Source organism: Globicephala melas, chromosome 9 (assembly GCF_963455315.2).
Source record: "Globicephala melas chromosome 9, mGloMel1.2, whole genome shotgun sequence".
Lineage (NCBI taxonomy): Eukaryota > Metazoa > Chordata > Mammalia > Artiodactyla > Delphinidae > Globicephala > Globicephala melas.
The window spans coordinates 46,069,468-46,097,332 of NC_083322.1; the positions used below are offsets into that span (position 1 = coordinate 46,069,468).

The 27,865-nt window shown below is 45.8% G+C and overlaps 2 protein-coding genes across 6 annotated transcripts in view; one reads left to right on the forward strand and one right to left on the reverse strand.

Annotated features, from left to right (window-relative positions):
* SCRN1 (secernin 1) overlaps positions 1–5,972 on the forward strand; it is a 57,305-nt gene extending 51,333 nt beyond the window's left edge. Inside the window, exon 8 of the mRNA XM_030857446.2 lies at positions 1,926–5,972. Within this exon, the coding sequence (XP_030713306.1) occupies positions 1,926–2,084 (159 nt within the window). The 3' untranslated portion in view covers positions 2,085–5,972. The remainder of the gene's footprint in view (positions 1–1,925) is intronic.
* Positions 5,973–6,376: 404 nt separating this feature from the next.
* The window catches only part of WIPF3 (WAS/WASL interacting protein family member 3), a 93,396-nt gene continuing 71,907 nt past the window's right edge, over positions 6,377–27,865 (reverse strand). For 3 of the 5 annotated variants that reach the window (XM_060305471.2, XM_060305472.1, XM_060305473.1), the window contains exon 8: positions 6,377–11,086. In XM_060305471.2, coding sequence (XP_060161454.1) covers positions 10,962–11,086 — 125 coding nt within the window. In that variant the 3' untranslated portion in view covers positions 6,377–10,961. Of the gene's footprint in view, positions 11,087–13,262; positions 13,340–19,292; positions 21,398–27,865 lie in introns of those variants that run through there. The other 2 variants (XM_030857443.3, XM_060305474.2) reach the window with 2 other exon arrangements.

The following is a 27,865-nucleotide window of genomic DNA, read 5'->3' on the forward strand; positions in this document are numbered from 1 at the left end:
GGTTGGTGGTGATGGTTGCACAGCAATGTGAATGTCTTTATGCCCCTGAACTGTACACTTAAAAATGGTTAAAATGGTAAATTTTGTTACGTATATTTTTTCATACAAAAAAGTTTTTTTTTAAAGTTTCTAGCTTTAAAATAGCTGTTCTTCAAAGTGCAGCCCTCCATCCTCCACCCAAAGTTCTGATTAATAAAGTTACAAGACATCAATTCAAACAAGACAAACACTCAATATATGCCCACAGCAACCCTTAGTGGTGGACTTTCATATAAAATCCAAGCCTCTATTTTGCTGAAGGGAGAAGCAAGGAACATGGTTGTTAGATGCTCATCTGCTTCCCAAGCATTTATTTAACAACTTGTAAGGGTCCAATTTGTCCTGAAGAAAGTGACATCTTATAGGTAAATTGGTGCGTGCATTTTGCGTGGACTGGGTGAGCTTATTTTCTTACATCCAGCACGGTGGACTCTCTAAAAAGGGTAGCAAGAAAGGACAGCAGTAAATCCAAGTGAATTCAGAAAGTATCTCTGAGAAGGGTAGTCTCACTATTTATAGAACTTGCTCTTGTGTGCCCCAGAAATGACCATTCTGACGTGTAAAAGTCGCAGTTATTTGACATCTGCCCTCCCTGCCAGACCCTTCCCTGGAACCATGAATGCTACAGCTGCATTACACAGAGTTCCGTCCAGGGCTGCCCTCCCCGTCTGCCGACAGTGCGTGTTTTCTAGGTGGATCACAGTAAGCCCGAGCAGGGGGGAAATGTCACTCCCTGGTGCACAGTTTTTTTTTTGTTTTTTTTTTTTTTCCAGTATTTTAACTCTTGGTTTTTATTTTAATTTTTATAAAGATGGTATGTTTAGATTTATTATCAATTAGCCAAACTATGTTACATTTATTTGATCATCTCTACTTCTTGCTTCGTAGACCTTATTTTTGGAGTTTTTTTCTTTTCTCTGAAGTATATTTCACAGTTTTGTGGGTATTTGGCAAATGAAGGTGCACAGTTTTGTGGGTATTTGGCAAATGAAGGCAGGGGCAGAAAGGGCCGTGTGTTCTGAAGTATCCTACACAAAATTTCAAAGATGAGACCGATGAGGTTGGGTGGACTTTGAAATTTGACAATGACCATTGGTTTGAGTTAAGGCAGCACTAGGAAGTGGTCGATGGGTGGTGACAGCGGCTTCTCTGTTCTGGGACTAATTGGGCAAGTAAAAGCTTCTCATTGTCATTCACTGTATGTAAATGAGTGACTGCCACCTGGAAGAAGAGATGTCACCCCCTCAGAAAAAAAGCAAATCGGGGATAGACATGCCATGTGGTTATTCATTGATCCATTTATTCTTTCAAGAGACATTATTGGGAGTGCCTCCTCTGTCCCAGGCAGGAGGATAGAGATAAGCCCGGGTCTCCCTCCCTGGGAGATCGTGGTCTAATGGGGGACACAGGTAAGTAGACAGACCATCGCAAGACAGAAAGAGAACAACCATGGCAGAAGGAAAGGCATTGGATGGGGGGTAGCCTAGAGGAAAGGCGTTCACGGAAGCCTGAAGGTGGGCGCAAGCTGACCGAGTGTTGAGGGGAGCAGGGTTGCCTGTGCTGTGGTGAGAAAGTATCATGGGCTGGAGGAATGCAGCTAATTCGGTCTGGCTGAAGAGCAAGGAGATGCGGGAGGCGTGGCAAAGGCGAGGCAGGCTGGAGCCTCATATGTTACAAAGGGCCTTTTCCAGCGTCACTCAGCAGTCTGGATTTTTATTCTGAAGGCAAGAACTCCAAGCAGAGCAGTGACATCACCACACCTGCATTTTAGAACCATCCCCGTGGCAGTCCCGCGGGGAGCAGATTGAATGGGGTGGGGGGCAGGCCCTCCCGGGGGGCTTTCAGCGTCCATTGTAATGACCCCCCGCTGTTTTCGTCCTTCTCAGGAGCAAGGTCAAAAGCTGAGGAAGACGATGCTGGAACTAGAGAAGCAAGGCCTGGAAGCCATGGAGGAAATCCTGACCAGCAATGACCCCCTGGACCCCACCGAAGTGGGAGATCTCTTCTATGACTGTGTTGACACGGAGATTAAGTTCTTTAAGTGAAGTAAGCATTCCCTTTCCCCTTCTTATTTAAAATTTCCCACCTTACTAAATTACCAGCAAAACAAACCGCTCTCCTGTCCGAGAAAAACGAGAAAGTTCAGATGTGTTAACGTCACACTGTTCCCTAGCGTTCTGCCTCGGATCTCACAACACCCCCTTCTTCTGCAACATAGATCCCCTCCTTCTGCAGTGTAAACATGTATCCCATTTGCCTGTTGTGCGATTGTATGACTGATTGTGGATTTTAAGCTGCTCTTATTGTGTTTCAGTGACAATGGACACATTAGCCTTTTCATGGGAGGACTAGAGTCCATCAAGCCTTGAAAGACAGGCTCCACTGCGCCGAGTTTGAGGGGAAGGCAAAATCTTTTGAAGTCTTACTCTTTCTCTCAGTAGTGGTTTCTTTCTGGTTAACAAAAGGCATTTCTTTGGCCCAGGGCTCTTGTGTGTGTGCTCAAGGGAGGTATCCGGGCCTGGCCTCCCTTCTGCTGAGCGCAGGCCTGTAATGCAGAATGTCTCCAGCTGTGTCTTCTGAGAGACAAAACAAGTGGGAAGGAATAAAGGGGGCTCCTCTCCAGGCCCACCTCCATCCCGATTCCTGTGATCTGAAAGAACCTGTGCACCGCGCTCGTGTGCGGTGGACCCGCAGACAGCTTCCACGTGCCGTGCGGGCTGGAAGCTGCCCACTGTAGAGATTCAGAGGCGGCTGTGTGTGACGACCCTGGATCGCGGCGCGGCTCTCCCATGAGGCATGGGGCTCTCCCTGCATGGCTGCTCACGCACCACACGGACGTGCGTATGTCTAGAGATGATTCTGGGCCTGGTTACCGCCGTCTAGTTTAGGATTAATTAAATGGCCCTGTGGCAGAAGTTCCACCCCACGAAGCTGCAAATTTCTCAGCTAGTGAGGGAAAGAAAGGAGAAACTCTGGGCTGTTTAGATTACAGTTGAAGTAGCTGGAATCTGAGCAGCCACTCCATTATCTCAGCAGAGACTTTAATTAAACTGATTTGTTTCCCATGTGTGGGCACATGAAGGATTTGACTTACCAGCAGAGCCCAGGAAGGCATGTGAGGGAGACCAGCTGGGCCCAGCACAGGGAAGACAGAGGGCAGGAAGGGGACAGATGGATGGAGAAGCATTCGGCTCCACGGTGACAGTCCCACCCCCGCCCTTCCTACCCAGCCTGTTATATCCCCCAAAGCTGTGGAGGAAGCACTTGGCTTTCCCCAGTCCTTCCCTTTATTCCTCTCGCCCTGCATGGCCCATTAGCTGCCTTCAGACCGGTAGCTGAAGTGGGCAGGTGCTGGTGGGGGCGGGGGGGGGCTTACTTCCAGCCACTGATACTCTCCACCACTCTTAACACGGAAGGGGGCAGAGATGCTGAGGAGAAGTGTGTGTGTTAATACCGCAGTGGGAGGGAGGACAGCGGCTTCATTATGCAGCCTCACCTGTACCATGTGGGCCTAATCACCTTCATCACCGACAGGCCTTTCCAAATGGAAATACTGTGAGTGTCAGTAGTCTTGGAAGTGACTTCAAGTTAGTGACTCCTTGTCAGCTGCAGTGTATCATATGCCGTGAGAGCTGGAAGGGGCTTGGGCCCCATACACAGACGTGGACCCTGAGGGTCACAGGTTTTACTGGAACAAATCCTATTTTCTACCAACTCCCCTGTAAGGGCGTAAGCATAAGAGCACCGTGAGCTTTCTGCCCAGCAGTTTTGCAAATTCTGTATGTAAAGTCACTAACTACGAGTGGTGAGAGATGGGAGGAATATTTGTGCTGACAAAGTTAACAGCAGCTGTTCACGGTGACCTGTGGTTGCTGAGTTTTGTTGGGGTTTGGCCTGGGTTCTCACTGTGGGTGAACTTAGGGTGTCCTCTTAGGTGGCGCAGCCACTGTGAGAGTGTCTGTCTACAGCTGCTGAGTGGGGAAGGGTGAGGCTTGGGGGTGACATATGTACCTCATCCCCTCCCAAGCCCACCTGCTGAGTGGTTATTTAAAACAAGATAGTGCAGAAAGCCACTCTAAAATTTCACCATGTGGAATCCTCTCCCCCTATTGTGGAAACATTTCATCAGACCTGGCATGTCTGAGATACCCAGGGTGATTAGGGGTTTGACCCAAAGAAGTCTAGTGAGAATAAATTACACCAGAGGCCTGCTTTCATTATTATGGACCAAGCAAAGGTCACGGATAACCCAGCCAGACTTATGCTATTGCCCAGCCATTGTGTAGTGGGAAACATAATGGCCACTTCTGTTAGGGACATTGACCTTATTCCAGCAACCCAAAGAAGGGCCAACTCTGAGAGATGTCTTGGCTGACGCTATACATCAAAATTGTGATGCCACTGTCTTACCACTAGAGGGTGTGGCAGTCCTTTCGTGGCAGAAGTTAAAAGGGGCTGGGATGCTTCCATCAGGCTGTACAGAGATGTTCTATGCACAGTTAAAACCTGAGTAATAGCGGTGGACAGATTCTTTGTGCATTGGGATGCGAGGGGAAAGACAGGAAGAGAGCAAAGAGCCTGCTGATGTGGCTATACTCACTTCTAGTGACATATTAACAGCATGAAACATGTAGTTGGATTTTGAGTACGCCATTGCTGGGGGGATGTCCGTTTTTAAATGCTCCTAACAGACTCTGCTTTTGAAAAGTGCTTATCATTACATGGACAGTTTCTTGACCAGGGATTGCTTTTCTAAAGGCAGTATGGGGAAAGTGAATATTCAAGATGAACTATGAAAATAATGTTTAAAGGTTGGCGTGTAAATAGCTTCCTAAAATACCATTTGTGTATCCATTAAGACCTGGGGGAGGGGGAGGGGGCTGTGTATGCCTCGTGCAGAAAGAAGACGTGGCCGTGAAGGACAGAATCTCTCCCCTATCCCCGCGCCCCATAATCAAACATAAGCTAGTTAGTCTTGGCTAGTAGCTGGGATTTACCACTCATACTCTGAGGAGGGGCAGAAGCTCCACTAAAAGTAAATTAGCAAAGCAGAAGTAGTACTCTTTCATCCTTGGAGGTGGTTTGGAATTTTAGGTAGAATAAGGATATACTTGAAATTATGGTAATTCTTTAGTGCCCAATAACATAAGACAGTGTTATTGTTAGAAAGAGTCTTTCTCATAAGCTGTCTAATAGAGAAGGTGTATGCCTATTAGATATTAGCAGTGAAGTTCCTTCACTATCGGGTGGATTATTAGGTATAAAAAATAATTATCAACCAGGCAAAGTACTTTGCTTCCTGATGTCATCCCACGTGGGTCCAGGTGTTGCACAGCTCTGCACAGCCCAGCAGGAAAGCCAGGTGGGACCAGTGTGTCTGTTATGAATGCACTAACTGCATTCTTGACTGACAGTCAAGTCATTTCTGGGGAAGGTCTTCAGCTGAGCTCTCAGCTTTTGGGAGGAAGGAGGGAGGGGAACCCACTGAGCTGGCCTTTCTCGTGTGGAGGGGGAGGGGCGGCAGGTCACGTGTACCAGCTGACCCAGCAGTGCCTGTGCTTCCCTGTAGCCCTGGCATTTCATTCCATAGGGCCCTAGGTCCCAACTTCCCCTCCTGTGGTTTGTGTCAAATGTGCTTTACCTGATTGAATCCAAACATCCCGAGATGTCACACGCCGATTTCTCGTGGGGATGAATACGTACATGTTTGCAGTCATGTTGTGAGAAGTCAGATGTGTGAGCTGGAAAATGCTAGGGGCAGGGAATAATAAAAAGGAAAACCTTTTCTGCTTCCTGCAGTGGGAACTGACCGTGTAGTCTTAATAGCCTTTTGTACACATATCTACAAACCAGATAACTTCCCCAACCAGTGCTTGCCCTTGGAATTGTCTCTAAATACATCAAGCATACAATAAAAAAAATACTGAAATTAATGTCTCTTGGCCTCTTCTATCTTGTGTTTCATTAATAGATGTGGGCATTGGCCACAACATAGAAAATGTATGAAGGGGGATATATTTTATGACTGGAATCTTCGGAAGACCAAACCGTTCAGCGTTTTCTCCATTTATCCATTCTGTGGATAAATTCACTCTTTAAAAATAAACACAAAACCATGATATACCACCTCACACCCATCCGGATGGTTACTATAAAAAAAAAAAAAAACAGCAAATAAATAAATGTTGGTGAGGATATGGAGAATTTGTAACCCTTGTGCACTGTTGATGGGCATATAAAATGGTGCAGCTGATATGGAAAACAGTATGGAGGTTCCTCAAAGAATTAAAAATAGAAATTAGCATATAAGCCAGCAATTTTACTTTTGAGTATATACCCAGAAGAACTGAAGGCAGAGTCTCAGATATTTTTACACCTGTGTTCATACCAGCGTTATTTACAATAAGCAAAAGGTGGGAGCAAGCCAAGTCTCCGTCAATGAATGAATGGACAAACAAAATGGAGTATATCCAGGCAACGGAATATACAGCCTTAAAAAGGAAGGAAGTTCTGACACATGCTACAGCATAAGTGAACCTTGAGGACATTATGCTAAGTGAAATAAGCCACTCTCAAAAAGTCAAATATTATTTGATTCCACTTTTATGGGGTACCCAGAGTAGTCAGTCTCATAGAGGCAGAAAGTAGAATGGTGGCTGCCAGGGGCTAGGGGGGAAGGGGAATGGGGAGTTACTGTTTAAGGGGCACAGAGTTTAAGTTTTGCAAGATGATAAAAGAGTTCTGGAGACTGGTCACACAACACCGTGAACGTACTTAACACGACTGATCTGTACCCTTAAAAATGGTAAATTTTATGTTTATTTTACCAAATTTTAAAAAATCATCAGAATGGCTGGTGCCACCTATGCCGAGCATCTTTACTTTAAAGCCACAGAAACTCCACTAGAGGAGAGGGTGCCACTTAAGAAAAAAGCCAGCTCTTCCCACTCTGGTGACCTAGAAATGCCAGATTGCTTCCATGGTTTTGTCTCCACGTGACAGGCAAAATGCAACTGAATGTCTCGTTCATGAAAATAGGACTTAGTTACCAGCGAGACGTGACCTGTGTCCAGGTCAGAGTAGATGATGGCCCCATTTACATGACAAGGAACTGCTGACTCTTTAAACTTTTTTCTCAGCTCTTTTTTTCACAAACTGTAAACTCCTGCAAAGCTCCAAGGTAACACAGCATGTATCTGTTTGCTAGGGCTGCCATAACAAAGGACCACAAACTGGGTTGCTTAAACGACAGGGATTTATCATCTCACAGTTCTGGAGGCTAGAAGTCCAAGATCAAGGTGTTGGCAGGGTTGGTTCCTCCTGAGGGCTGTGAGGGAGATTCTGTCCCACCTAGCTTCTGGTGGTTTGCTGGCAATCGTCAGCATTTCTTGGCCTCCAGAAGCGTCACCCTAATCTGTCTTTTCATCTTCATATAGCATCCTCCCTGTGTATGTGTCTGTGTCCAAACTTCCCCTTTTTATAAGGACACCAGTCACATAGGGTGGATTAGGGGTCCACCCTACTTCAGTAGGACCTCATCTTAACTTACATCTGCAACTCTATTCCCAAATAAGGCTACTTTCTGAGGTATGGGGTTAGGACTTCAAAATATGAATTTTTGGAGGACACAATTCAGTTCATAACAGAGCAGGTTCAGGAAGGATGCCAAGCCTCCTGGGGCACGGTCTGAGAACCTGGAACATGCTTCTGGAGTCCACAGCCCGTCCCTTTAAGCTGCTCCCCTCGCCCCTCTAGGCACCACCTCTCCCACCCGGAACTCCATCAGGGGTGCCTAGAACTATGGCCACTTCACATACCTCTACAGTCAATGCCTTTAAAGTCCATCCTCCACTTTGTCGATTATCTTGGGCCATTGCTTTTTTTTCCTCCAATCAGATGGGCCCTTTTGGTCATGAAAAAGCTTATCTGTGCCTCTACTAATAAAACAGCAGATAAAACAAGTCAGGTCCTTAACTAATTCAGTTGCAAAGTGTGTAGCAGCTAACTTTGAAGTTACTTTCTAGATGAGATTTATTTCAGGAGCATCTATGAATTTTAATTACTGCTCTCTCCTTGTTACCCAACAGCAGAGCCAGTGATCTGAGCAGCTCAGTGAATATCTGAATGGAATGCAGCCAGCGAGAGCTCTGTGTGTGACTGAATGTATAATAAACAAACCGCTTGTACCCTAGAGAGTGTGTGTGTGTGTGTGTGTGCGCGCGCGCGTGTGCGCACATGCGTGCACTGATACCTTGGTCTCCTGTGACCCCAGGGTTAAAGGCTAGCCCAGGGGTTATGTTACCCCATCTTCACTACTATATGCTTAGATACATATCTATGCCCCCATTTTACAGATGAGGAAACTGAGGCATAGACTGGCTAAAATTGTTACTTCCCTAAACTTGTAAGATGCAAAATCGAGATTCAGAATCATGTTTTCCCTTAAGCCAACTTACCTATCAGGTAAACCTCGTCTCCCCTGTACCTGAAGACACTATAATGGCGATGGAGATGATTACTGCTCCATATAGGAGAGTTTTTGAGGGTTTGCTTAGTTGAGGTGGCAGCGCTAAGTGCACTTTAGGTTGAAAGCGGTTCCACTTTAACACAAGTCAGAGTAATTTGTAAACAATACTCTGCCCATTTGATTTTAATAAAACTCAGTAAATACAGTGTTATCTACTTTTTACAGAATGCATTTGAGAAAGTTTTTCCCTTGGTTGGTTTTCCCAAATACCCATTTGTTTAGTTAGCTACAAAAGCGTTGGTGCTGGTGACCATCGATAGGCTTTAACGAGTGAATGGCTAGAAGCGTTCCCACTTATTAAAGTTTATTGGATACAAAGAAATAAATCTGCAGAGGGAACATCAATAAATATAAAATACACGTGAAACACTGGGGGAGTCACAGACCACAGCGCCAGCAAGCATACGCGAGGATGGGAGGGGCGCTACATTTGAGTTTGTGGTCTAGGGGTGAAGGCTTTGTCCTGCCGGAGGCCGGCACCGTGAGAGTTCAAAGGGCGAGAATTCAGTGATGGGTCTGGAGGAGGGATGTGATCCCAGGTTCCTGAAATTTCTCCCTAATTGCAATTTTTGGTTTCTCCTCATTCCTTCCCTCTGTCCTTGAATGGTTTTATTCTGAATTTCCATCCCAGCGGTGCAGAACATTAATGTGTAAACACCTCACCAGGGCAGGCAGTCTACTCTGAAGGTGGAACAGCCTTGGTCTAGCACCTCCTTAATCATGATCATTAAAACCCCTGTAATTATTCTGTACACCTGAGAGAGAGGTGGAGTGGATACTGTAATAAACAGAAGTTCTGACCTTCTGGAAACCTTGCAGAACCAAAAAAACCAAATCAGGTATGCCCATAGCTGATGACCTGCAAAAGCTTCTCTTCCATTGATTTAGCTGTTACAACTTGGCATGATTTATTCCCCAGGGAAGGGAACTTGACCTCGCTCAGTGGCTTCTGTCTGGAATGAGAAAGCATAACAACGATGGAGGACACCATCTTAGTCTCCACTCCAGACAGCAGCTAGGTTGGGTGTACTATCATGTTTGCCAAAACACTCCTAACGGCTACCTTTCGTGGATGGCGTGTTCCGGGCACTACATCCTTGAGGTGTGAGTGCACGAGTGGGCTATTTCAAAGGAAACTTATTTTTCACTGCTCTTCCCACTTCTGCCTCCCTGATTTCCTTTAATCTGCAGCTATTTTGAGCACAGACGAGGGATCAGTCTGTTTCCTCCTATTTTCTCTCCTTCCTCTGTCACAGCTTTTCCACCAAGGATGGGGTCATGCAGCAAGCAAAAACACACTGCCATTCCCTTGCCAGCTCCCGAAAAAGGGTGTGAGAGGACAGGTCCCAGCCAGTCCTGAGCCGGTCCATAGTCAGGGCTGGCTGAACTCACACACTTCTCCCCACCTAGAAAGGTGCCACCACAGGGACTGGGGGACTCTCAGACCACTTAGGTTCTCGGGCTCAGAAGGCAGCTAGGATTTGCCTGATGGGTGGCTCCAGGTTCCCTAAGGGCGGGCGTGGGGCACTGATGTTTGAGGCAGATATTTCAGAATACATTTCAGTCTATACCTTCCGTGTCATGTTTTTCACGAGAACCCTGCACTCAGGGGAGGAAAAAAAAGAGCTCTGAGACAGAATTAGGAATTTACTCATGATGACTTACACAGGTTTCTAACTTGCAGGGAAAATACTGAAATCTCATACAGCTCACCTCACCTTGTCTGCCAGGATGAGGCTGGGAACTTGGAGGGACAGGAGGACCGTCATGCAGACATGGGCACGAGGGGCAGTGTAAACAGTAAGAGCATTGGCTACTTGCAGGATCATTCAGATACAAAAGGGGCCCTGTGGTTGGCCTTGGAGAGGCCAAGCCCGCTCTTGCCTTTGACTTGTGTTATGTTTACATTAGGAAGCAAAAGAATCCCTGTACTGCAAGACGGGAGCGAGACGTGGCATCTCGTTCACTGGAGGCCGTGTGGCATCGTCTGGGTGTGGCGACACATTGCTCTCTATGAGCTGCGTCATTTATAAGGCATTATCTGGTTTGATTTTGCAGTTTGTGTGATGAGACTAGAAAATCATGCCAATAAGAAGCTGTTGTAGATACTATGACTTTGGGAAACTAAGGAATCTTCTAAAAATGGTTCCGAATCTAGGGAGGGCCAGCCTGCACGCGTATTAACAGTCATGGAATGGACACTCTGTGGTGGGGTCAGGGCTGTCATCTGTGCTGACAGATGAATGCCAAGATGCATTTTAAACAATGGAGAAATGATGTGTGTGTTTTGTAAATTACTCAAATAAAAATCGACTATAATACTGATTTAAAGCCTGTGCAAATCACATATTTACAATAAATAAATGCTCCATGCAGAGCCTGTATGTCAACTGAATTACAACTTGAGAAGGGTGAGGTCTGACGTTCTCCTGGGGATGTCCACCCCGCCATATGGACCCCCAGGTGGCTCACAGGACGTTGGCTTCATCTGTCTTCTCACCGGAGTGTCTTCAGCGATAACTGTGGAAACACGACAGTGTTATCAGGTGGGGTCAGAGGACTCACAGCACATAAATGACATACTCCGGGGCCGGGCAGTGAAGCTTTCCCTCATGCATGCAAGGCTGCCAGGGTCTGATGGTCCCATCATACATAAGGTGCTGATTTTCACCCAGGAGGTTGTGGGTGGAAAAGGAATGAAAAGTGTAGCTTGTGGCAGGTGGGGACCTAATCCCATCAAAAACATTTAAGGGATCAAGCACCAGCAGACTCACTTGACGGGAAGCTCAAGAAAAGCAAAGAACTTGGTGACGATCCCAAGACAAGGCAACAGAAAACAGAGAAAGGGTCCCAGGCTTTCAGATTTCAGAGCTCCCAGCCTTGCACGGATCACTTGGGCTCTGTACCCATAAAAGAAGAGCACCCCCAGGGTGCTGTTCACCATGTCTGGAACCCCGTGATTTCTCTGGGCGATTTCTTTTTGCCTCACTGAAGTGAAAATGAATTAAGATGGTGTCCAGCTAGACATAAAGAAGATCTTCTTGACAATGGGATGCCCAAGAGAGACTTAACAATTCATCCTTGACTAGACTTTATGGGCTCAGGGATTTAGATGTGTGCCTGCCATGAGGTCAGGGACCAGACCGTGCATAATGTCCCATCGTGCTTGCCACGTCTGAAGGTGCGGGTGACTCCTGTCCTGTCAATTCTAACATGCCAGGCAAAGCAGTGAGGTACAGTGGAAGGAGCACTGGACGAGGAGTCAGAGGTCTGTGAACGTGACCTTGACCTTGGGTGAGTTCCTTAACCTCTTGAAGCTTGGTTTTCTCATATGAAAAAAAGTTTGCATTAAAGGTATCTCTCCAGCTTATACCACAGAGTTGCTAAAAGGAGCAAATGAAATAACATATGCAAGTTATCTAAACTATATAAAGAGCTATATAATGTAGGAGATGTTATTTTGATTATTACTATATCTTTCTGATCACAGGAGTAATGTATTTATTATGGAACATTCAGAAACTGCAGAAATGCCCCCTAAGAAGTCAAAATCAGCCATCAGCTGGCAGAGTGAATGCCTGTGAACAATTTTGTGTATATTTTTCCTGTCTTCTTTTTTCCTCTGCATACATACTTTCTCTGAACTGCAATCATACACCCAGTTTTGAACCTACAGTCATCTGAGAATGGTTACTGCAATTCTTGGATTAGCCATGGTGAGAAAGGGGAGGGGTGCTTGTCCTTCAGGGAGCTCATCCCCACTTCCAGTAACCTAAGTTCCTTCTTTCTCACCTCTCTTTCCTTGAGGTTCTGATCTAACAGCAGGCCACCCCTTTTGTTACACGGCACTGTGAAACAGGAGGCGGCCAGGGTGGACGGAATGCATGTTTTCAAAGAAACGAAGGGCCTTTAAAGATGAGACCCTGTTGTCTGCGGTGAGAGATGTCATCTCCGCCCAGGTTAGAAAACACTGTGTCCAAGTTGCCTCGTGTGAGCACGAGGGCATTTCTTCAAAGACTCATAATTATGACACAAGCACCTCTCTGGTTCCCCCGATCCCCTCCCCCCAGCCTTCCTCTAGCCACCAGCAAAATTTGTGGCTACATTTGGTCAGAAGAAATGATAATGTTGGGGACTTCCCTGGCAGTCCAGTGGTTAAGACACCGTGCTTCCGCTGCAGAGGGCATGGGTTCAATCCCTGGTCAGGGAACTAATATCCCACATGCTGTGCAGTGTGGCCAAAAATAAAATAAAGTAAAAATTAAAAAAATAAGTAAATGATAATGTCAATGGGAGAAAAAACCCCAGGGTGCTATGAGAAACCATGTATTCTATAGACGAGAGAGAACACCAAATTATGTTTTATACATGTTACAGAGCTCTCCTCTCAGGCTTCTCAGGCCACAGTAACGAGGGAAGAATGATGGGAGCGAACGGGGTGATGGTTGCAGAGTGATTCCCAAGGGGTTCTGTGTTGCCAAAGCTGCTTCTGTGTGTGGTGGTGATTCCAGAGAAGCTCCCCCCTTTCACTCTTCAGGTTTTGAAATTGTGTTTCATCCCAGCTGGAAACAAAGGTACCCCTATGGCTTTCCCTGAGGAAAACCAGGAGGCTGTTGAGAGGAAAGCACACCCTCAACATTTCTGTGCTCCCTGAGGTTTCCCAGTTTCACACTCAGAGACCAGAGGGCCGTGTTACCTGAGCATTTCTGCCTTTGATGTCATCGGAGCTCTGGCCGGCCGCCTCAGTGTGGAGCCAGGGACCAGGTGTGCGGCCTGAAAGACACAGGAACCATCCCACCATCTGCTGGCCCAGGGCCGGCTATGTGCTTCACGGAGAAAGTCTGGCTAAACCAGCACTTAGGGCAATGGTACAGGAACCAAGGGTAATGTAAGTCGGTCAACCTGAAACCCTCGGGCTCCTGGCCCTAGACTGTGCGTTTCTACCCACCGCCTCTATGTCACACACTGTGGATACAGAGGCGTCACGTCCACAGAGCTGGGAGGAGAACAAGTGATGAAGGCCTCTCATCTAAACGCAGGTGCGAGCTTCTCAGCTCTGAACACAGCATCAGCTGCAGACTCGCTCGTGTGTCCTGGCCCCAAATGTGCCGGCGTCGTGCTAGGGTTGCTTAAAAAAGGAGTGAAAGTGTGTGCTGACATAGCTCAGACCCTGTTCCATGAGGCTCCAACTCACTCTCTAAAACATGTTAGGTTTAAATATTACACAAGTTACATATGAATATATTCTCATAATTAAGAATTCAAAGAATATAGAAAAGATAATAAGGAAAAAATACGCCCTCAAGTGCTTCCTCTCTGCCTGCCCTTCTCTCTAATCCCAATTAATTAGCCCGGAGTTGCCTCTGCTAAAAGTCTTCTGTTTATCCCTCCAGCTTTGTTTTTCTTTTTGACATTTACTTACATAGACATGTGTACACGTAGATACATGGTTTGGTTGGTCTAGCCAAGTTTTAAATCCACATTCCTAGGAATTCCAGAACTTTTCCTGTGAGTCAGGTGATCCAAATGGTGTCCCTGGGTCTCCTCTGCTGCATTTGGTGCAAGACTTTTCTGTCTGCTTCTGTCACAGGCTAGGAATTAAATAACCATGTCCCAAAGCCCTCCCAACAATTCACGTTGCTGTGCTACTTACAAAGCAACATGAAAAGCAGAAATATCAATCCCAGATTATTTATGATAGTGAAAAGCTGATAATAACCTGTATTCAACAAGTGTTTAGGAAATCCAGGGTTCATTATCGTATGATGGAGCACCAAGAAGCTATCTGAGTGTCTACAAAGGCTCAAATAATTCGGGATGATGTTTGAAATGTAGGACAAAAAAGCAGGCTAGAAACTGTATACATAGCAAGATGTCAACTATTTTAAAAAATCCATTTAAAAATGTAAATAATATACTGAATTGATTCCTTTTGGATTTACTGCTTTTTAAAAACTCTTAAAAATACTCTTCAAGTTTTCTACAATGGGCATATAAGTCATCTTAAGAATCTGTTATGGTAAGATATAGTTTTTTAAATGAACTGCCACATAGAAGGGTCTCTACACCTTACAAAACATTAATCCAATGGACACTATAATTTTCATTAAAATACTTTTAAAATTACCGAGTGCACTTGTTCTAGGATGAAGATATTTTTGGACCAATGGCATAGGGAGTACTAGGTTTTTAGTCAGATTTACAACTGAGCAAAAAGTAAAGAGACACTGATAAACAGCCCCTGACCGAATTCCACGCGGCAGTATGGCCTTGACACTATTGTTCTTAGATTTACGAAACTCCAGTCTACTATAGAAAAGCCTTCCTCTAGACCAGGGTTTCTTAACTTGGCTCTACTGACATTTGGGGCTGGAAAATTCTTTGTTGTGGGGTGTTGCCTGTGTGCTGTAAGCTGTTTCACAGCATCCCTGGTCTTTACCCACTAGACGCCACTAGCACATGCCCCAGACCATTTGTATCAACAAAAAAGGTCTCCAGGCAGTGCTGAATATCCCCTGGGGGGCAAAATCCCCCACTTGGAGGACGACTGGGCAACGAAACAGGCTTCTCCATAGGTAAGCAGTGCCCACTAGTTTTCATAAATACGACTGGAAACAACAGAGCTAAGGAGAATCAATTTCTTCTTAAAACAGAAAGGAAAACTCTGCACCTTGTTGTAAAAGAAATTTCACTGCTGCTAGAATGTGTGGCTGAGAGTTGCCAGGGTTACCCAGGATGCTTTTAATCCAAATATCTCCTTGGGGGGTTTTCCCTTACGAGATGCCACTAGAATCTCTTAGAATTAAACTGTAGAGCCCTTCTGCTTGAAACAGTCCTTCACACGGGCTGTTTGCCCACAGAAGAGTATTTCAGATTCGCTAAAATGGCGGTTTTCAAACTTTTGGTACCACAGCGCACAGTAAGAAATCTCTTTCCCATCTCTATCCAGTCACACGCGTCTACTGCATGCAGAGCAGCCCAAGGGACCGCTGCTGCTGCCCCCTAGTAACCAGATGGTGCCTCTTCCCCCAGTTATCAACACACTGTTGCAGAAGCTGCTGGCTACAGAGCAGCCGGATAGGAAAGACTTCGCTAAACTGTGGGGCTTAAAGAAGAAAGTCTGTGCTTGGGCTGGAGGAGCAGAGGCCTGAGGGCCACGCTGGTTTCCAACTTTATTTTTTGTCACTTGTAAACCAAGCCAGGCTTGTACCTTTTCTCAGACAGAGATATATTTTCAGGTCAAAAAAGAAAAAAAAAAAAAATCCGTTCTGTAGCCAACGAACAAGAGGCTGAATACTGCAGGGCTTGGAAAACACCCAGAAAGGATTTACAAACTTGGTTGGCCATCAAAGCTGGGTCTCCCAGGACCCCTCCCAGTCTTGGAGTACAATTCCAGGGGCTGGGTGAGGAGAAAGTGGACTCCTAGGAGAAGCACATCTAACCGTCATCTCTGCGCCAACTCAGTCTCTCTCTAAGGTAGGGTCCACATGGCGTAAGGTGGAGAGTAGTAGGTATGGTGCAGAGAACCAAGCTGTGTATCTGAAACAAATGGGATGCTGCATACACCGGCCTCACGTGCAGAGAAGGAATGTTGGCCAGACCACGACAAGAACGGCAGATGGTTAGATGGAATCAAAAGCACAATTCTCTGTGACCGGGAACATTTCACTGGCAACGCTAACTGTATGACACAGACATTAAGTGGAACGGTAATTTCTGTTTCCCTTCCCATCCCCAAAGCAGTGCAACAGACAGGAAACGGTTGAAAAACAGAGGAGAATGTTGTTACTAGGTGATTTCAGTGCAGATTTCAGTGCGGGGATGAATACATGGGCTGGGCCAGAGTGAGGGTGCCCTCAGCAGTCTTCCCCAGGGTTCTGTATGTTGTGTGATGATTGTTTACAGAAGGGGTAGACAAAATAATTAGCTACTAAAGGTATCTGAAAAAGGCCTGAGAAAATCTGGTTAAAATGTTAAACCTTGTATTGCTACTGATGGGAGTAGTTGTTTTTATATCTTTTAAAAATAATAAAAAGATTCTGCTAAAAAATATATTTATCCAGAAAGATGTTGATTTGAACTTTAAAAAGGAACATGGAATCATCATTTTCCCTTTTCAATACAGAGCCACTGAGTTCTGTTGGTAGCTCCCTTTCTAATGTCAAGTTCATCCTTTCCTCTCAAGTGAGCCTAGGGCATGTAGTGGGGTCTTCCTAGGCCTCTACATGGAGACTCCTCACTCACAAAGGCGTGGAACACACCCTTGGATTGGTTCTATGCTGTTCCAGTATTTTGGGCAGCCAACATGATACTATACATAGAGAATCCTAAAGATGCTACGAGAACACTACTAGAGCTAATCAATGAATTTGGTAAAGCAGCAGGATACAAAATTAATGCACAGAAATCTCTGGCATTCCTATACACTAATGATGAAAAATCTGAAAGTGAAATCAAGAAAACACTCCCATCTACCATTGCAACAAAAAGAATAAAATATCTAGGAATAAACCTACCTAAGGAGACAAAAGACCTCTATGCAGAAAATTATAAGACACTGATGAAAGAAATTAAAGATGATACAAATAGATGGAGAGATACACCATGTTCTTGGATTGGAAGAATCAACATTGTGAAAATGACTCTACTACCCAAAGCAATCTACAGATTCAATGCAATCCCTATCAAACTACCACTGGCATTTTTCACAGAACTAGAACAAAAAATTTCACAATTTGTATGGAAACACAAAAGACCCTGAACAGCCAAAGCAATCTTGAGAACAAAAAATGGAGCTGGAGGAATCAGGCTCCCTGACTTCAGACTATACTACAAAGCTACAGCAATGAAGACAGTATGGTACTGGCACAAAAACAGAAAGATAGATCAATGGGACAGGATAGAAAGCCCAGAGATAAACCCACGCACATATGGTCACCTTATCTTTTTTTTTTTTTTTAGGGCACGCGGGCCTCTCACTGCTGTGGCCTCTCCCATTGTGGAGCACAGGCTCTGGACGCGCAGGCTCAGCGGCCATGGCTCATGGGCCCAGCCGCTCTGCGGCATGTGGGATCCTCCCAGACCGGGGCACGAACCCGTGTCCCCTGCATCACCAGGCGGACCCTCAACCACTGCACCACCAGGGAAGCCCTGGTCACCTTATCTTTGATAAAGGAGGCAGGAATGTACAGTGGAGAAAGGACAGCCTCTTCAATAAGTGGTGCTGGGAAAACTGGACAGCTACATGTAAAAGTATGAGATTAGATCACTCCCTAACACCATACACAAAAATAAGCTCAAAATGGATTAAAGACCTAAATGTAAGGCCAGAAACTATCAAACTCTTAGAGGAAAACATAGGCAGGACACTCTATGACATAAATCACAGCAAGATCCTTCTTGACCCACCTCCTAGAGAAATGGAAATAAAAACAAAAATAAACAAATGGGACCTAATGAAACTTCAAAGCTTTTGCACAGCAAAGGAAACCATAAACAAGACCAAAAGACAACCCTCAGAATGGGAGAAAATATTTGCAAATGAAGCAACTGACAAAGGATTAATCTCCAAAATTTATAAGCAGCTCATGCAGCTCAATAACAAAAAAACAAACAACCCAATCCAAAAATGGGCAGAAGACCTAAATAGACATTTCTCCAAAGAAGATATACAGACTGCCAACAAACACATGAAAGAATGCTCAACATCATTAATCATTAGAGAAATGCAAATCAAAACTACAATGAGATATCATCTCACACCAGTCAGAATGGCCATCATCAAAAAATCTAGAAACAATAAATGCTGGAGAGGGTGTGGAGAAAAGGGAACACTCTTGCACTGCTGGTGGGAATGTGAATTGGTACAGCCACTATGGAGAACAGTATGGAGGTTCCTTAAAAAGCTACAAATAGAACTACCATATGACCCAGCAATCCCACTACTGGGCATATACCCTGAGAAAACCATAATTCAGAAAGAGTCATGTACCAAAATGTTCACTGCAGCTCTATTTAAAATAGCCTGGAGATGGAAACAACCTAAGTGTCCATCATCAGATGAATGGATAAAGAAGATGTGGCACATATATACAATGGAATATTACTCAGCCATAAAAAGAAATGAAATTGAGCTATTTGTAACGAGGTGGATGGACCTAGCGTCTGTCATACAGAGTGAAGTAAGTCAGAAAGAGAAAACAAATACTGTATGCTAACACATATATATGGAATTTAAGAAAAAAAAATGTCATGAAGAACCTAGGGGTAAGACAGGAATAAAGACCTACTAGAGAATGGACTTGAGGATGTGGGGAGGGGGAAGGGTAAGCTGTGACAAAGTGAGAGAGTGGCATGGACATATATACACTACCAAACATAAAACAGATAGCTAGTGGGAGGCAGCTGCATAGCACAGGGAAATCAGCTCTGTGCTTTGTGACCACCTAGAGGGGTGGGATAGGGAGGGTGGGAGGGAGGGAGACGCAAGAGGGAAGAGATATGGGAACATATGTATATGTGTAACTGATTCACTTTGTTATAAAGCAGAAACTAACACACCATTGTAAAGCAATTATACTCCAATAAAGATGTAAAAAAATAAATAAAGTTCATGGATCTGAAAAAAAAATAAAAACAAAATAAAAAAAAAAAAGAACAAGCCTGGGGTTCTCTTAGGTGACATGGAACAAAGAACCTCACCTCAAGCCCCGGCTTTGCCACCAGCTGTGACTAGAGGCAGATCACCCTACTTCTGCCTCGGTTATTTCAGTCTGACCTGAAGGAGCTGGGCTGGAAAACCTCATAGGGCCTTCCCTGTTCTAATGCTGGAAGCCTGTCACGGTCTCTAACTAAAGGAAATGACAGGTTTCATTGGAAATGATAATACTAGTATCTGCCAGGGCTACGCCTCAGAAATTGCTTACCTGGCCTTTCCTCTCCTTCCTTGCTGTCACTGCCATAGTTGACGTTGGCCTGAGGGACCCACGTCTCCCTCGTAGAGAACTTACATTGTCACCCTACACACCTTGGGGCACTCAGACCAGGGGTGGGCTAATCATAGTCTCTCTGTCAATAATTTGGAATTTTAAAATTAGTTTTAACGCTTATTAAAAGTAATATATATTTATTATAGAACACTTGGACAAAATAGTGAAGCATAAGGAAAATAAAAATCACCCAGCATTCCACCATTGAGGGCTAACCACTCTTAACACTGTACTGGATATATTTCTAGCCTCTTCTCTCTTTCCTTTATTTGGTCCACTTTTCCCTCTCCATATAAATTCATGAAATATTTTCTTTTTAAAATTAAATTTAGGTTTTATTTAATGTAATTTTAGTATGCCAGGTTTTTTTGTTTTGTTTTCTCATGGGAGCATTGGCATTTTCCCATGTCACTAAATATTCAACAGCGCTATTATAACAGATGCAGAACATTCCATCCTGTGGCTCTGCACTAATTAATTTATTTATTGTTGGATATTTGTGCTGTTTTCAAATTTCTTCTGTAAATGGTTTAGCAATGTAGATATGTGTGGATATTGTTAATTATTAATTCAACAAGTGGTTACTGAGTGTCTGTGTGCCTGGCCTCAGGCCAGGAGCTGATGGTAGACCAGTGAATAAAAATGGATGCCGTCTCCGCCCTCCAGGGCCTTATACTGTACTGGGGAAGACAGGTAAATATATAACATGTCAGGAGGTGATAGATGCCTTGAAGAAAACGATAAGGCAGCATAAAGAGAGCACAAGTGATAGGACAGGAAGTGCTGTTATTTTATCTGTAGTGGTCATCAGGGAAGGCCATAAGCAGGGGTGTAGTCACCGGTAATAATCAGGCATGGCTAAGGTAAGTGCACCAGGGCAGAGGTCCTTACTGCCTAACTGCCCTCCACAAGGGCGAAAGACACACCCTGGCACTGGCGTTGTCTTCTGATTCTCTCAGTCTTGGGACATCTAATCCTTTGATTTACGGCATGAACCACCAAGAGCTGTTAACGTTACTGCAGTGCTTGGTGGAGAAGTTTCTCTGCTAATGGGAATAATGGTAGCTAGTTGTGCTACAGGTATAAAGTAACTCTATTTTAATAAAAGACCTAAAGGAGGCAGGGGGTAAGTCTCGCGGATACCTGAGGAAAGTGGCCCATAGAAGGAAGGGCAAGTGCAAAGCGCCCAGAGATGGGGGGTGTGCTTGGAGCGTTCTACACATTGTAGGTGGTCCATGCTGTTGGAGGGAAGTGACGATGGGGAGAGTGGCGGCAATGGGCAGTTCATGTGGGTCTTAGAAGCCATGACGGGAATTTCTGATTGACTTGGAGGGAGATGGGAATTCACTGGAGGATTGTAAGCAGGGGCAGTGTGACTGGGCTTTAGAGGAATCACTTCGGGCTGCCGTGTGGAGCAGGGACACCGGTTAGCAGGTGCTTGCAGCATCCAGGTGAGAAACGACAGTGGCTTCAGCCAGGGGTGAGTGACAGAGGACACGTGATCAGATTGGGGATGCATTTCCAAGGGGGAGGTCCCAGAATTTACTGGGAAATTGGATGTGGGAGCAGAAGAGAAAAAAAGAAGCCAAATACGATTCTAAGGTTTTTGGTATGACAAAAAATGGAGGAGCAGTGGGCTTGCAGTGGGAGGAGAGGGGAGAAAGGGGGCAGCCAGAAAATCTAAGCAAAGAAGCGCTTCAGGAGGAGGGTGTGATGGACTGCAGCTGACGCCTCTGACCCCTGGATTTGGCCACGTTCGGGTCCACTGGTAGCCTTGCCAAGGGCTCCTTCTATGGCGTGAAGGGAGAAGGCCTGAGAGGACGGAGAGAGGAGATGGTGTTGCCTGTAAGAAGAGCAGAGAAATGGCCCAGGGGAGGTCAAGGGAGATTTTTTTATATATATATAAATACCTGGTAAGATTAAAAAAAAATTTTTTGGCCGCGCCATGTGGTTTGCAGGATCTTAGTTCTCCGACCTGGTATTGAACCTGCACCCTTGGCAGTGAAAGTGCAGAGTCCTAACCACTGGACCACCAGGGAATTCCCAAGGGAGATATTACTTATAGATATTACAGTATCTTTGCAGGTTCAGAGGAATAAAGGAGTAACCTGGAAAGACAGGAGGTGGTAAGAGAGTGGGATGCTGGAAGATAGCTTATGGAGGGCTGTGGTCCCCAGTAATAATCAGACGTGGCTAAGATAAGTAAGCCAGGACAGAGATCCTTACTGCTCAACTGCCCTCCCGCCACAAAGGCGAAAGACTCTGGCACCGGCTTTGTCTTCTGATTCTTTCAGTCTGGGGACATCTAATCCTTTGATTTTATGATGTGAACCACCCTGTACTGTTAAAGTTACTGCACTGCCTGGTGGAGAAGTTTCTCTGCTAATGGAAGTAATGGTAGCCAGTTTTGCTATAAGTGTAAAGTAACTCTATTTTAGAAAAGGAGTTGGGCCACAATGAGATACCACTTCACACCCATCAAGATGGCTACAGACAAAACAAAGCACCAAGACCAGAAAATAACAAGGGTTGGAGAGGATGTGGAGAAACTGGAACACTTGTGTACTGGTGGTAGGAATGTAAAATGGAAAACAGTATGGTGGTTCCTCAAAAAATTAAAAATAGAATTACCATATCATCCAGTAATTCCACTTCTGGGTGTATACACAAAAGAATTGAAAGCAGGGTCTCAAACAGTTATTGGTACACTCATGTACATAGCAGCATTGTTCACAACAGCCAAAAGATGGAAGCAACCCAAGTGTCTATTGATGGATGAATAGATAAACAAAATGTGGTAAATACATACAACGGAATATTATTCAGCCTTAAAAAGGAAGGAAATTGTGACATACGCTACAACATGGATGAACCTTGAGGACATCATGCTAAGTGAAATAAGCCAGTCTCAAAAAGTCAAGTAGGGCTTCCCTGGTGGTACAGTGGTTAAGAATCCATCTGCCAATGCAGGGGACACGGGTTCAAGCCCTGGTCCAGGAAGATCCCACATGCCGCGGAGCAACTAAGCCCATGCGCCACAACTACTGAGCCTGCGCTCTAGAGCCTGAGAGCCACAACTACTGAACCCACGTGCCACAACTGCTGAAGCCCACGTGCCTAGAGCCCGTGCTTCGAAACGAGAAGCCACCGCAATGAGAAGTCTGCACACCTCAACAAAGAGTAGTCCCCGCTCGCCGCAACTAGAGAAAGCCCGCGTGCTGTAACGAAGACCCAACACAGCCAAAAATAAATAAATATAAATTTTTTTAAAAAATTAAAAAAAAAGTCAAGTATAGCACAATTCTAGTTATATACCAAGAGTAGTCAAACTCATAGAGCCACAGAGCTAGAAACTAGAACAGTGGTTACCAGGGGGTTGGGGGAGGGGAGAATGGGGAGTTGTTTAATGGGTACAGAGTTTCAATTTTGTGAGATGAAAAGAGTTCTGGAAATTGGTTGCACAACAATGTAAATGCATTTCACACTACTGAACTGTACACATAAAAATGGTTAGGATGGTCAGTTTCATGTTATTTGTGTGTATATATATATATATAATATATATATATTTTTTGGCTGCATTGGGTCTTTGTTGCTGCGTGCGGGTTTTCTCTAGTTGTGGTGAGTGGGAGCTATTCTTCACTGCGGTGCGCGGGCTTCTCATTGCAGTGGCTTCTCTTGTTGCAGAGCACCGGCTCTAGGCGCACGGGCTTCAATAGTTGTGGCACATGGGCTCAGTAGTTGTGGCTCGCAGGCCCTAGGGTGCACGGGGCTTCAGTAGTTGTGGCTCGTGGGCTCTAGAGCCCAGGCTCAGTAGTTGTGGCGCACGGGCTTAGTTGCTCTACAGCATGTGGGATCTTCCCGGACCAGGGCTCAAACCTGTGTCCCCTGCATTGGCAGGCAGATTCTTAACCACTGTACCACCAGGGAAGTCCCCATGTTATGTTCTTTTTTAACCACAATTAAAAGTAAAGAAAAAAGGAGTTGGGATGAAAACGGTCAAATTTTTAATCACCCACTTTCCCACTGAACTGATCGTGATGAGGATGGTTTTGCTGGGAACACCAGACTGAAATGTTATGTTCGGGTGTCTTTCTCTCCTCCCTTCCTTCACCAGTGTGTGAATCTCTCACGGGTAAGTCAGGGGGATCATTTGTCTAAATCTCTCCAGAGCTGAGGGCCTCAATAAATATCTGTCCATATGAGGATGACTTCACTCTTTCTACCATCATTGTGTTAATGAATATTTGTGAGCTACGCATGTTTCCCAAAGATTCTTAGTGATAGGGTTTTTTCACTTTCTTTTCATTGTGGTAAAGTACATATAATATACAATTTACCATTAATGACACTTCGTACATTCCCGTTGTTGTGTAACCATCACCACTATCTAGTTGCAGAACATTTTCATCAGCCCAAGAGGACTCATTAGCAGTCACTCCCCATTCTCCATACTCCCCTGCCCTTGGCAACTGCTAAATTCACTTTCTGTGTCTTTGAATTTGCCTATTTTAGATATTTCATATCAATGGAATCTTATGTGGGCTTTATGTCTGGCTTCTTTCGTTTAGCATAATGTTTCCAAGGTTCATCCATGTTGTAGCACATACCACTGCTTCATTCTTTCTTACTGTCCAATAATATTCCATTGCATGACTACACCACATTTTGTTTATCCATTTACTAGTTGATGGGCATTTGGGTTGTCACCTTTTGGCTACTGTGAATAGTGCTGCTGTGAATATTTGTCTATGAACTCTTGTTTGAACACCTGTTTTCAATTCTTTGGGGTATACACCCAGGAGTGGAATTGCTAGGTCATTCGGTAATTCTGTTTAACTTATTGAGGGACCCATGCCTTTTAAAAACACTTAAAAATTGGACAAAATCATCTACCAAAGAAAGAACATGGCTCATACTTGCAGAGTGGAGACAGGGAGGATGGCGCCGGAAGAGCTAAGCCTTAGGGTATTTGTGTGCTGTGTGTGTGTGTGTGCGTGTGCGTGTGTGTGTGTGCGCGCGTGTGTCTCGGAAGGACAGAGAGAAAGCAGGCAAGCGGGTGGAGACAGAGCTCCAGAACTGCTACAAAAGAGCACAGGGACACCCTCATCTGACGGAACCAACGCAGTCTCCCACACCATGAAGAACTCTAACCTTGGGTTACAGGTCAATGGCAGAATGCAAGAGAAAAACTGTGAGAAGAAATGTCATCAGATAGGCATGACCTACACCCACATAATTAACAAGCGTCTCCCCCACGGCTCGCAGGAACGGCAGGAACATGCTCATTTAACTGTGCCAGGAGGCTACTGAAGTATGTTATGTCCACCAATGCCACATCAGTCTAAAGCTATATCTTCTTTTTGAAATGGCAAATGCCCTTTCTGGTCTGTAGGATGTCAATTCATTAGTACGTTGCGTTTTTATTTTTTAACTGCTCCTTCTTGATCCTCAGGAGATTATTTATTTTGGTGTGGGCACTGATTTGAACATTTCTCTGAAAGCAGAGGAACACAGCACAGACTGCCGCCTCTGCCCTCCTGGTGAGCTGTATGGGGTGAAGCTTTTCTTCTGTTCTCAGAGATGAGGCTAGGCACCACGGGCTCCAAATGCAGGTAAGTTAGATTTTACTGAGTCTGAAGATTGAAGGACCCCACAGCACATTACTGAGAAAGGCTGTATAACAAAGAGATTTTTAAGACTCTGTTTTTCTGAAGTGGTTGAGGGCAGAGATCAGCAAAATACAGCCAGCAGACCAAATTCAGCCAGCAACTGCTTTCACAGATAAAGTTTTACTGGAAGACAGCCATGCCCATTTCTTTACGTGTTGTCTGTGGCTGTTCTCATGTCAAAACAGCAGAGCTGAGTAGTTGTGACAGAGGCCAGATGGCAGGCAGAACCTCAGCATGTCCTCTCTGGCCCTTTAAAGAAAATGTTTGCTGAGCCCTGGTTTAGGGTAAGGCTCCAAACTGATGACCCGCAGAGCTAGTTCCCATTCCTGACCTTACCCCTCAGCCTCAGACCTGGGTACTCCCTGTTCCACCTGCCCCGGGTCATCTCCCCCTTGCAGCCCTCCAGGCACCTCCACTCGCCCTGATCCATCACTTCGTCTCCTCCTGAAACCTGCGCCTCTCCAGCTCCTTCTTCTTGGTGCCGCACCGTCCATCCAGGCCCAGGTTGGTACTCAGAGGCCCTCAGCTCCTCCTCTACTTCTCTTGTTCCTCTCATGGCCTGCATCCCCAAGCCCTGGCAACCCTCACCCCCATCCATCCTCCCTCGCATGGACCCTTCTCAAAGCCACAGGTTTCCTGACCTTGGTCTCTACCTCCTCTGATCAAACCACCAGTTATCAGACTCAACCTAGACCTAACCACATCCCTTCTCAGAGTTCACCATGGCTGCATGGCTCAGACACCCCTGGGTCTGAAATTCCTGGCTCTGCCTCTAACTTGCTGTGAGGCCTTAGGCAAGTCACTTGGCCTGTATGGACCTCCTTTCCCCTACGTGAAAACTTTCTACATTAAGGACTTATGATAAGGTCTGCAAAGCACCTAGAACCATGCCAGGCACATCTGAGCAGGTCTACGACAGGAGCACTTACTGTATTGGCGGTGGTTAGTATTTCACTGACAGCTCTGCTTATAGGTTCTGCTTATATCCCTTAGAAGGGATAAAACATCCTTCACATTAGGAGGGAACATATCTCCTTGTCCTCTTCATGTGTGGGCACCTCCTGTAGGGTAGGTAACACGCCTAGGCTCTCTCTGCCCTCTTTTTCTGGTGAGTTGAACAGAGGGAACTAGCCATGTGCAGCCTGGCCCCTTCTAGGTTCCCTCTTTGAAATCTGGCTGCTGTGTATTAAGGACTATTCCGTCCTGCCCTCCTGGCCATGTGGAAAGCTCTGTGAGGCTGCTCTGGGGCTGCAGGGGGAGGCCAGCCTCAGTCTCCTCACCTGTAAATCCCCTGGCCTGGGGGAGTCAGCAAACCTCCCCCAGTATTAGAGTTTGCTGTGACCTAAGCTCTGCCAATAAAAACACTAAGATCTTCATCCGTCTGACCTGTGAACATTTCATATGATGGGAAAAGAAGTATTATTTATTGACCCTCTGCCCCGCGAAGCCTAACATCTCTGGCAGCCGGTGCGGTCCTCTCCAGGCACCGTGTGCCCTCACACACCACGTAGGACTTTCCTGTCATTCTTAAACGGCCCAAACGCTATCGTGCCTCTCTCCTGGGTGTGTGCCATGCTCAGCCTTTCCACCCAGTGGAAATGTGACCTCTCTCTACGCCTTCAAGTCCCGTCTCCACCTGCACCCTCATGCCCGCTGTGGTGCCCCCTGCACTTTAAACAATCAGTGATTAAGACACTCCGTTGTGATCTAGTTAATGTCTCACACTTCTATCTCGGGAGTGTGCACGCTGGCGGCTTGGTGGTAGGGACCTTGTTGCTTACACCTCGTAGTCTCTGGGGCCAGCATGGTGCCAAGTGTACAGTGGGCAGTTCACGCCCATCTGCTGAGCTCGAACTGAGCAAGAATGGGAGGCTGACCCAGCACCCGTGTCCTCCACCATCACGTCTCCACGGTCTATTTAAACCCCAGGTGGAGTGATTTCCCTTCATCAGTCTTTATCCCGCTCCTCTCTCTTCCTCTCTCTCTCTCAATTCAGAGGAGTACCGTTGACCCTGAAACAACATGGGTTTGAACTGCATGGGTCCACTTATACGAGGATGTTTTTCAGTAGTAAAACTACAGTACGACAGTCTGTGGTTGGTGGAATCCTCCACATCCAAGGATGTGGAGGGCCAACGATGCATATGAAGCCCTGCGTTGTTCAAGGGTCAACTGTATTTACATATTATTAAAAAACATACAAGTGGGCTTCCCTGGTGGCACAGAGGCTGAGAGTCCGCCTGCCGATGCAGGGGACACGGGTTCGTGCCCCGGTCCGGGAAGATCCCACATGCCGCGGAGCGGCTGGGCCCATGAGCCATGGCCGCTGAGCCTGCGCGTCCAGAGCCTGTGCTCCGCAACGGGAGAGGCCACAATGGTGAGAGGCCCGTGTACCGCAACAAAACAAAACAAAACAAAAACATACAAGTCACTTCTCTCTAAATGTGCAATCCACCGGCACGCAGAGAAAGTTCTGCCCAGGCTGATCCCGAGAGGACCTCTCACCTGAGCAGAGAGCAGGCTGGTGCTCCTTGGTCTGCCCTGCAGGAAGCTGAACCCTGGGGAAGGGACTTCACCAAGGCCCCTTTGAAAGGAGTCAGTCAAAGAGCCAGGTTCCCGGTCTGGGGCTAAGCTTGGAT